Source organism: Lampetra planeri, chromosome 34, assembly GCF_965212315.1.
Source record: "Lampetra planeri chromosome 34, kcLamPlan1.2.h2, whole genome shotgun sequence".
Lineage (NCBI taxonomy): Eukaryota > Metazoa > Chordata > Hyperoartia > Petromyzontiformes > Petromyzontidae > Lampetra > Lampetra planeri.
This window is the reverse complement of record NC_136140.1, coordinates 1951114-1962054: the sequence shown is the minus strand read 5'-3', so window position 1 is coordinate 1962054 and position 10941 is coordinate 1951114. Positions and strand designations below refer to the sequence as shown.

General features: G+C 44.1%; 1 protein-coding gene across 1 annotated transcript; it reads right to left on the bottom strand.

Annotated features, from left to right (window-relative positions):
• Nucleotides 1-5105: 5105 nt before the first annotated feature.
• LAMTOR5 (late endosomal/lysosomal adaptor, MAPK and MTOR activator 5) lies at nt 5106-10620 on the bottom strand. The gene is made up of 4 exons (XM_078610481.1): nt 10435-10620; nt 9470-9531; nt 7290-7407; nt 5106-6119 (listed from the first exon to the last, which is right to left on the bottom strand). The coding sequence occupies exons 1-4, from the start codon at nt 10467-10469 to the stop codon at nt 6059-6061; spliced, it is 276 nt and encodes a 91-aa protein (XP_078466607.1). The 5' UTR covers nt 10470-10620; the 3' UTR covers nt 5106-6058.
• Nucleotides 10621-10941: the final 321 nt, after the last annotated feature.

The window sequence follows — 10941 nt, the reverse complement described above, 5'->3', positions numbered from 1 at the left end:
TGGTATTTGTGCCATTACTTTCCGTGAAGGGGGCAGGTTTTGTATAAACAGTCTGCAGTCGTGTCCCAGCAGGGTGGGCGATGCTGCGTGTAATCACAATTGAGTAATTTTCAAATTCGGCAAAAATTTGAACCGTGACACCGACAACACAACGGCCTTCTCTTGTTGAGTGATGTCACGGGATCGTTAACGTCCACAGTGAAGCATATGTCGCCTAGTTGATAATGGACGCACCTGCAGTATTAACCAGGGCGGCCCACCTTGTTTGAACAGCGAAGCTCTGCAACAAGTAGCGAACGTGCTACCACGTTGCGCCATATGTAACGACTCCAGGATGTAATAACACTACATAGTTCAGTATAACTCCTCTTATCCGTGATGAAGTGGGGCAAGAACTTCATGGAGTCTATCTGTAATCCACCCAATAGCCACCGTGAACCGTTGACGAGGACGCCCAGACTACCTAAAGTGACACTGAGTCCCTGGTGCCAATCGATAGTTGTTTTGTTTTTATGACATCCTTGTTGGCCCATGGAAACATGACCTTTGTGTTGTGTTGCACCGATTCACACGAGGACCCACTCTAAAATCTGGCCTACTTTAAGATTCATATTCTTGGTTCTTTCGATTGCTTGTGTTGCAGTCGAAACGTCGTGAGAATTTTTATTTTTATATCTATATTATTTTGTTATTTCCCTTCTACGTGACTTTACCGAAAGAACCAAGAATATGAATCCCTGCAGTCACGAAAGCTTTAAATCAACATTTACTTTAAGATTCTTTAAAAAAAAAGATCTGGTCTCAATAAGCAATGGTCAACTTCTTATAGCAAAGCAACAACTCATATACTGCACATACATCGGCCCTGCTGTCTGTGGCTGTTGCCTTGAGTTGATGATGAAGCAATCCTCCGGAGCATCGCTGGACAGAGAGGCAGCATTTGAGCCACCCAACCCTGGCAGCCTGCCACCACGGTCACACCGATATGCATGTCACAAACTCGGACCTGCCCAATGAACCGCCCACAGCCCCAATGTAATATCCGTGGAATGGTGGAGATGACATTTTTCTACAGACGTTCAAAAATACATCCTGTTCACAAGCAGTGATGTATTATCAGTCTCACGAAAACATTGACTTCTAAAGCACAGTCAATAATTTATCTTGTTTAAAGCAGTTTGCTCATTATTTATGTCCAGTAATCTATTTGTGGATGGTGTAACTCTTATTTTACACGAAGGCTCACGTATCCAACCTTTTTACTCATCCGCATACACCACGGTCCCCTGTGAGTCGGTTATGCGACGTTGTACTCAATGAGTGCCAGCAAGTTAAATCTGTAAAATAATCTACTCATTTAAATATTGTATTCTACTCTACTGTATGAAGTGTCTTAAAATAGGTCTTACTTAAAGTCCGAATAACGCTTCATACCACAGCCAACGTTTAAGCAGAAAAAAATACCACCGATTAAGCAACACAGCCTTCTCAGTACCACAGTGAGAGGCATGCAACACACCGACAAACCTGGCTTAACAATGCGTCTCTGTCTCTATGTTCGTGGTGCAGTTTACACAAAACACGTCATTTGGAGTTCACAATTGCAGCGCTTAATTAGTGCACAATGACCGAATTGAACATCGCTTCCCCGGGTTTCTCCATGGCATTGGCCAACCTGTGTCATGTGAGGAAGGAATACAACGACATCACTGGTTGACACCGAAGAGGAGCTGCACACTAAAGTGTGAATGTTCCGTTAAAAGTGAATTACTTCAAACATTTCACAATAGATGAACTTCCATGTGTACATATGTAATGACAGGGTGACACCTGTCGGCCTGAAGGGGTAATTGCGGTTATGGGGGAATTGCGTAATGCCTTATTATAAAGGGGGCGTATCTGGGGTAAAGGTGAAAGGCGGAGTTAATCCAGAGGCTCCGGGAACCTGCTCGAAGGTTCTGGAAGAGGGCGTGGCCAGAGGCGGGGCTTGGCCGCGCCGGGGCGCATATAAGGGGGGCCGAACCAGAGGTCCGGGTGCTGTTGCGGGTCCTGGCTGCGTCGCTGCTCGTCATCATCTCTTCGTCTCCGACCACGTGGTTGATCTTCTGCAAGACCCTCTCCGTCGCTGCGCTGGTCGGACAGCTAGCGGAGCGTATGCCGGAGATGGACTATGTGTTAGGATCGCCTGTGTGTAGCTGCGTGACACAATGTATCGCCCCGTGTGCTCTTAATAAACAAGAAGCCTTCTACTCGACGTGTCTCGGAAGACGCTCACTGCACATACTTGTTGTCATATAATTTTTTTTACCTTCAAATTTTACAAGAAGTATTTTAATGAAGAAAAAAACCCCAGGGGAAGGGAGTATGGTCAGATGGGATTGGTTCAGGGAACGCGAGGGGTAAAGCGTAATAACGGAGTAACACTTAACAAGCTGGTTAGGGTGCCGTACAGAGGGTTAAACGTTATTAATGGAAGGGACATTGTCGAGGCGTTGATGCTTTTGAGGATGTATACATACATTCTAAGTGATTCGGCTCGGTGTCAGAATGAATGGAGCAATATGTTAAAATCTGAAAATATGGAGACATAATTTAACCTAGATCGGGATCATATCAGTGGTTGACCACTCTTCCCGAATGGTAACTGTTTTAACTGGAAAAAAATGAGATCTGGTAATGAAATAAAATCTGTAGATAACTCATGGTGGCCAGAACACACTTCCAGCTTGGTTCAATGGGCAATCGCCTGTGGGAAAAAAAAAAACTAAAATTGACAATGAAGTGATGTGCTCTGTGAATACGCAATTTGAGTATCAAAGCATAGAGTTCAACTAGGAAAGTTTTCACGCTTCGAAACATTGAAAGGCAAACATTTTGCAATTCGCGAATATGTAAATATACACGCAGCATTCCATCAAAGTAAGTCATTACTCTCTGTCAAGCCATACTTTTTTCAATAACCAGTGACATGTTTCTGGCGCAGGGAGACAGTTGTTTAGACTCGTACGTATCCTCTTTCTGTAAACTGAAAAAATATGCAGTCTTACGGCTTATCACTTGTTCACACGTGTCATTTCTCCTTTGTCCTCGAAATGAGTGCTGATTAACTAGTACGTGAAGGTCAACGCCGATGGCATAGTGCAAACTTTTAAAGCTCATTCCAATAATTAATTTTGGCCGTATTAAAGTCATATGAAGCATCGTGTTTGCTGCAATGTCATGTTTTCAAACTCGATTCCAAATGCAAATACCCACAAAGACGCTTTTGAACAATTACACACCTGTGAATGTACGTACTCCTCTCACCTACAATTCAAGTTGCTTTATTGTAGTGCATTGTAGTTGAAGTAGACTTGTTTCGACACTTGTTTAATTTTAAGAAAGAACAGCAACGTTTTGTTATTTTCCTTAAGCACTTTCCCAGCTCATTCTGGCCAAGGCTACATAACTTACTCTTTGGTTCTTTCGGTAAAGTCACGTAGGTGGAAATAAAATAAATCACGACGTTTCGATCGCAACACAATCGTCATCAGGTGAGACGGTTACAGCAGGAAAAACTGAAGCTTCAGCGATCGAAACGTCGTGATTGATTTAATTTCCACCTACGCGACTTTACCGAAAGAACCAAAGAATATGGATTCCTGCAGTCACGAAAACTACGTAACTTGCTTCCAACAACTCTTCCTGAAGCCTCAGTTATCTAAGTGTGACTCCTATGAGACCTGACCCAAATATGTCTTCTGTGATGCCTCTGGCTGTGGTCTTGACTCAACAGTTAAAATATCACTGGCTGGGCCTCCATCAGTGTGCAAAAGGTCAACAATGTGACGCTCAAGATGAAAATAAGCATGCCGTTTCATACATTTCACACACACGCGCGCTTAAACACATATACAGTGGAAAATATCCCCAATTTGCTCTCGCTTGTAAGGGGTACGTGTTGTTAGTGAACATCTATCATAACCTATTGGTGAGTGGAGGAGGCATCATCCATACCTGTCAACCCCTTACTAGTGCCCTATTTGATTAAAGACCAATTCAGGCCTTATTGGTCACCCCGTGCCCCTTATAATTCTCCCAAGTTCATCCTACAAAGTCCCATCACAAGGGAGAAACACTAATAGGCAAAACAATTGTTTTTGTATTGTTTTATTTTTATTATTTCCCTTCTACGTGACTTTACCGAAAGAACCAAGAAAAATCTATTTTTGTTGCCCCGTATTGAAACGGCTGTACGCCATATGGACCCGAAAACGAAATTCCCCTGTACAAGAATACGGGTACACCGCATGGATTGACACAGCCATGTGTTTGTGAGCATCTATCATGGCCTCTTTGGGAGTGGAGTAGGCATCGTCACAGCGATGCCCCACTCCGCTGCTCCTGGTTCGGTATGATTTACGAGTGTCTCGTGTGACGATCTGACTTTTGAGAGCATTGGTTCAAAGAGCGTCTTCTTTAGGCGTTTGTCTGGATTGTGCGGACAAACTAAACTTCAATATCGAGGTTCGTGAGCCACTTAACGGGTTACGAGACAGTTTCGTCGATGCGTTCGAGGTTTCCTGTGACGCACCGCTTCACTGAGTCTCACTGGATGATGTGACCCGGCGATTCACTCTCTCGTTTCCACTCGCCGTTCACTACCGCGACTCTCTTCCTCTCGGCCTAGCTGCCCCACGCCCTCGCTCCTCTCCAATGACAGATACAAAATGCCTCGTCCCTGATCTTTTTTTTTAACCTCCACCCACAATTTCCACACTTCTGCTCTACTCCGCCAACTCCACTGGCTGCCCTATCTCCGTCCGCTTAAATGTCTCACACGAGTCTAGAAATCCCTCCATGTATGTTGAACTTTTTTGCGCACCATACGTAGCCAACCGTGCTAATGGGAGGTGCAAGTTTCAGATTTAGTGCAATACACCCGTGCTTGGACGGGCAAAAGGCTAGTTTACTTATAATGTTCAAAGTCAAACATTTATTGACACAATACATGTTTGAAACAAAATAATGTATTTGTATGAATGAATCGCTGAATTATTACATGCCTAGCATTTACACAAAATCCCATAACACAAAAACATCCATCAATGGAGAACAAAATATGGTAAATTTATGAAGATGTAATTTAATTAAATGGACAAGCATCGTTAAAATAATACCTACAAGCTGTAGGAAACCCCTTTGAATACAATATGTTTAATGCATTACAAACTGATTCCAAGAACACAGGATGAGATGTTACTATCCTTTGTGCAAGCACTTCCAAGAGTTCATGAACAGTGAGCCTGGTGAAATTTGGGGAGCGCATCGTCAGTAGTGTACCTTTGGTTCCTAGGGTGTTTCGGCCTTTCACACTATACAGCCTCCCCAAAGGCGGCCAGCGACAGGGTGATCAATCCTACGCTTGCGTCCCCAACCCAATTAGTCATAGAAGTTGCCTTGTTGTTGATAGCCAGAGTAATGGGAAACATTTGCACTCAACTCCAAGCAAGTGTAATTAAATCATCAACAAACACTCACCGTTTTGTTTTACTATACACTAGCGGCCCAGCACATTATACTGGACCTGTTTATCCCTACAGCCAGCCAGCCAGTAAAACTTGTTTTCTACTATAGTACGACCTTAGGATATCTGGCACAAATGGTGGAGTTCGATGTGAGCACGGACGAATCCGGCTTAACGCTGTGGGATGCGGGCGACGTTATCACGCAGCGAGGAATCCAACCAGCAAACTTTCTAATATCGTATGACACCTATCTTTTAATACTTTACAGCCAGCCATGTGAAAATTGTATATAACACCAGCGCATTGCAACAAATTGACACAATATTTTTTTTTACAAAGAAAAGCACAACCTTGGTTCCTTATGTACACGAGACTATTGCCACTTTTAATTTTATAAATGCTTGCTACGAGCATCGCACACCGTGCATTATAATTTTACAACAGCATGTCATGCGGCAATTGTATATTGAAAGCCATGAGAGGAACTGAAGCGAGTAATTCAATTGCGTTGCCACGTTCAGCTCTCCGAAACAAAGGTCACTTTTGGCTTCTTACGAGGACACTTTGTGCATCGCCACTGTAATGTCACTGTGCTTCATGATCAAGATGTTCCTGCGAAAAGAAAAAAAATACATTTTTCAACGGCAGTGCAGCATGTGATTTCCCACAGCATAGCTAGGGGCATACAAACCAAGCCGCCGGGTGAATTATCGACTGCTGAGCCAGTGCCCCTTCAGTGCCACTTACCTTTTTGCAATAGTGAGCCAAAAAGCCACTCTTGCAATGTTGACGAAAATATATTTGCCCGAAATGTATAAGGCAGCAGATAAAAGTGGATAATAATTCACCATTGGTACCTCATTTGCCAGTAAAAAAATATGATAATTGTTTTTTTACCCTTTTATCTGGCAACAAAACTGGCACCTTTTTTACGAGGAGTCATGTTTGCATAGACCACAATACCTGCAGTCATAATGCAAACAAAAAACATAACTCTGATAATGTATGCACTGTCCTTGAAGTTGATTGGTCAAATGTGTTTTACGGTACAATATGTTAGTGGTGAGTGACGGGAGGGATGATAGAGGATGGGAGATGCCTGGTTAAGATTGGGGGTCGCAATTTTCTGTACCAACTGATGGAAAATACTGTATTATAATACAGTACAAATTAGACTACAGTAGACCAACACAGACTACAGTATTTCGTGCTTCGGTTCATAGAATAAAATGCACTCAGCACAGACACTGATGCATTTAATACTTAATCACATGTATAAAGGGTTTTTGTTAACTAGCTTTTTATTAGCTTCGTGGTTATCCAGAATTTTCAGCTTACCGGAGCAGGGCTCCTCCTATTAGGTCAGCTATCTGGGGTTTTATGGTATAAACATTATACATTAGCCTCTATTCTAACACTTGTCTCAAGACTATTCCAATATTATTGAATATATTTTGATGAACGATACAAGTTTTACAGCACTTTATTACGTTTGATCGATCATCATAGAGAATGTACGAGTCTAATGAGACAAAAGGTCTCAATTGCAGAAAATCGTTTAACAAAGGTGCGTAAATAACACGTAAAACATGAGTGGCCATTAGACAAAACTGTGCAAAAGCAAATAATATATATAACATCTAATGTTAAAATTGGATTAGTCAATACAATACTTGGACTTCCAATTGTGCGCTAAGCGTTTTAAGTAAATAGCAATAATACTCTAATAATACATGGCTGTTATCAGTAATCCTCGTATGCGCTGTAAGGTGCAGTGCTCACCCATTGTCCGACTCCAGACAAACCACGGGTACATCCATGGGGTCCGGTGACAGCTGAGTGGCCTGAGCTGCCAACACAGACACCACGCCAGCGTGCTTCTCCGTGAGAGTGCCCCTACCTGCAGGCACGCACAAAAGACAAAGATCCCCCATGTAGCCTTTAACAGACTGTTGGGGCAAGTGCTGTTAGCCAGTCCCAATGAGGGCCGGCACGGCACACGAGGGTGGCCAACACTACGCTCGGCCGCCTTTGTCTCCCCAGTGGCACCAGGTACTCATTTGAAACTGAGTCGACCCAGGGGAGGCCCGGGACAAGTTCAGATAATAATCACTGGTGTTGGCCGTGAGCAGGATTCGAACCCGGGTTGCCAAGTTCGTAGCACAGCGCGCGAACCACGACACTGCCGCACGGCGCGCGAACCACGACACTGCCGCACGGCGCACACACATAGTACCATCACAGCAATGCGCAGGAAAACAAGCGTGACATCACATATCACGACCAGCAACTAGCATTCAAAAACTCACGTCATGAATGCTTTTGTTTACACTTGGGCATTTCCACAAAATTAGGCATCACATTCAAACCATTTCGCATTCATTTTAATAATTTTATGGATATAATTTAGAACATTAACGAGTATATAATTGTATTAATAGAGTATGGCTTATCGGTGCGTGTTATGAAACTGCATGCACAACCACCATCCAAGCATGAGTGAAAGTATTAGTTTGCGTACATCCAACACCACTGTATCTTATGAGTATTAATCCCGCATCAAGAAATACACATTCGTGTAATCCAAATTAGTCATGGTTGGTTGACATCAGAGGTGTGGACTCGAGTCATGTGACTTGGACTCGAGTCAGACTCGAGTCATGAATTTGATGACTTGCGACTCGACTTGGACTTGCATAACAATGACTTTGTCCCACCTATGAGATGTGGACTCGAGTCATGTGACTTGGACTCGAGTCAGACTCGAGTCATGAATTTGATGACTTGCGACTCGACTTGGACTTGCATAACAATGACTTTGTCCCACCTATGAGATGTGGACTCGAGTCATGTGACTTGGACTCGAGTCAGACTCGAGTCATGAATTTGATGACTTGCGACTCGACTTGCATAACAATGACTTTGTCCCACCTATGAGATGTGGACTCGAGTCATGTGACTTGGACTCGAGTCAGACTCGAGTCATGAATTTGATGACTTGCGACTCGACTTGGACTTGCATAACAATGACTTTGTCCCACCTATGAGATGTGGACTCGAGTCATGTGACTTGGACTCGAGTCAGACTCGAGTCATGAATTTGATGACTTGCGACTCGACTTGGACTTGCATAACAATGACTTTGTCCCACCTATGAGATGTGGACTCGAGTCATGTGACTTGGACTCGAGTCAGACTCGAGTCATGAATTTGATGACTTGCGACTCGACTTGGACTTGCATAACAATGACTTTGTCCCACCTATGAGATGTGGACTCGAGTCATGTGACTTGGACTCGAGTCAGACTCGAGTCATGAATTTGATGACTTGCGACTCGACTTGGACTTGCATAACAATGACTTTGTCCCACCTCTGGTTGACATACAATGCCCAAGTTGAAAAGTCACTTTATGATTATATTAATGATTATCCACCCACTTAAAGTGTCTGAAATGCATATGTATAATTGTGAAACTGCCCACATGCCAACCAAACGACCACATTTTAGGCACGGCGGTGCGTGCCTGTAAACACAGCACTTTGGAGAACAGGTTGATCGTAGTGATCCTACTTCCAGCTTAACAGCTACAAGGTATCCTACTCAATAAAGTAACTTTCTCATATACGTATGTGGCTATTTGAGTGGTACCCATAATAAATAATCAATCGGCCAAACTTGTCATTGCTTAACCCTCTCTAAAGTCAATTGTGAAACTCAATGAGGAATTTCTCAAAACCCATTTTTCTCAATTATTGTAAGTCTCCTAGTCTATTGTGCCCTTACTGGCCTTAAATTACCCTACCTATTGTTAAAACGAGTACATTGTACAAATGAGTGTAAGATTATCATGGTCACCGGCATTATTCATGTTAAATGGCAACTATCATATAAACATTAATTGTGTTGTGCAAGTGTCTGTGCAACTCATTATCCAGTGCTGCAAGTTTCTGATTGACTTACTTCCTAGATTTAGGCCATGGCTGTCTGTACACAACACACCCATTACACCAGGGCTCTTCATCCTGCCAAAAAACACACACACACCACACAAACATTCGACTATATGCACATCCCCACATATGAAAATGTTGTAATGTCATTCAGTTTGAGACATTTCTGCCATCTTCAAACGCCAATACCAGCCACGAGCCCGATGCTGGATGAAGGCAACCCCAAAAATCAGTCGCCATACCTTGCCACGACTTACTCCTAAGTTCTGTAATGTTACGATCCGCCGAACACCAGCACAACGCTGATCTCATCGCTCCATCTCCCCAAATGGACGTCTCTCGGGCTTGCTACTCGTCTCGTTAGCATCGACCACGGCCCATCCATTCCGTCTAACGAGTTCTGCATTAACCACAGGGCACTTGTGCGGCGAACATGCAAACAAACATGCTCTGGTAAAAATATATGGGCAGTGTCCTTGAAACTGGCCTACACCAGAGTACAGCCTTCTTGACGGCCTCGTCTCACCGGTGTCACCACCAGAGAACGACGAAATGAGCAGTCCACAAAGACCCCCCGTGTAGCCTGTAACAGACTATAGGGGCAAGTGCTGTTAGCGAGCACCTATGAAGGCCGGAACGGTACACGAGGGGGTGGGGTGGGCCAGCACCACGCCCGACCGCCTTTGTCTCCCTAGTGCCGATGTTTACGCACCGCACCAGGAACTAATTTGAGGCCGAGTCGACCTAGAAGAGGCCCAGGACCTGTTCAGATAATCATCACCTGGTGTTGGTGGCCGTGAGCGCAGCGCTAACCACGACACCACCGCTCCCCACCAGACAATGCCACGCGCATCAGAGCATTTACAGGCTCGGGCTGAGCAGCTACAACATGGGGACATTTCTTTGCCGGTTTCAAAGCTAATTAAAGGTGGTCTCGGGGCGATGTCAACAGCCTTCAAGTGTATTCAGACTCACGTGTCGTCCAAGTGCTTCACCAAGACAGACTCCATCGTCTTGACGAGCCGAGTGTAGAGTAGACAGCGACTGTAGTTGCGGCTAAATAATTACGATAAAAGATAGGGAAGCAATCGACTTACCCGCGCGCTATCCTACAGCGATATGCAATCACGTGGGAATCGATTCCACTGAATCGATTTTATGTCTCGATTCTTAGGATCGTGAGGCGAGGAGACGTTTCCGGCCCCGGGGAATCGAGCTGGCTCAAGCGCAATGAAATCGAATCAAGATTTTTAAATCGGCACCAATCGATCCTGGAAGAAAGGTAATCGACATCTCGCTATGGAGGCCCATTGGGGTCGCGTGGCGCGTGAAATCGCGTTTTAAAATAACACGTGTTAATGGGACCTGATAAGACTTCACACCTGATGACGATCGCTTGTGTTGCGATCGAAACGTCGTGATCTATATTATTTTCTACCTACGTGACTTCACCGAAAGAACCGAAGAGTCAGAATTAACAGA

Excerpts from the sequence above, each read along its gene's own strand:
- LAMTOR5 (XM_078610481.1), bottom strand. The coding sequence starts at position 10,469 with ATGGAGTCTGTCTTGGTGAAGCACTTGGACGACAC. Across the intron at positions 9,532-10,434 it reads GTGAAGCACTTGGACGACAC|GATGAAGAGCCCTGGTGTAA; the intron begins GTGAGTCTGAAT and ends GTTTTTTGGCAG. Across the intron at positions 7,408-9,469 it reads CCATGGCCTAAATCTAGGAA|GTAGGGGCACTCTCACGGAG; the intron begins GTAAGTCAATCA and ends GCGTGCCTGCAG.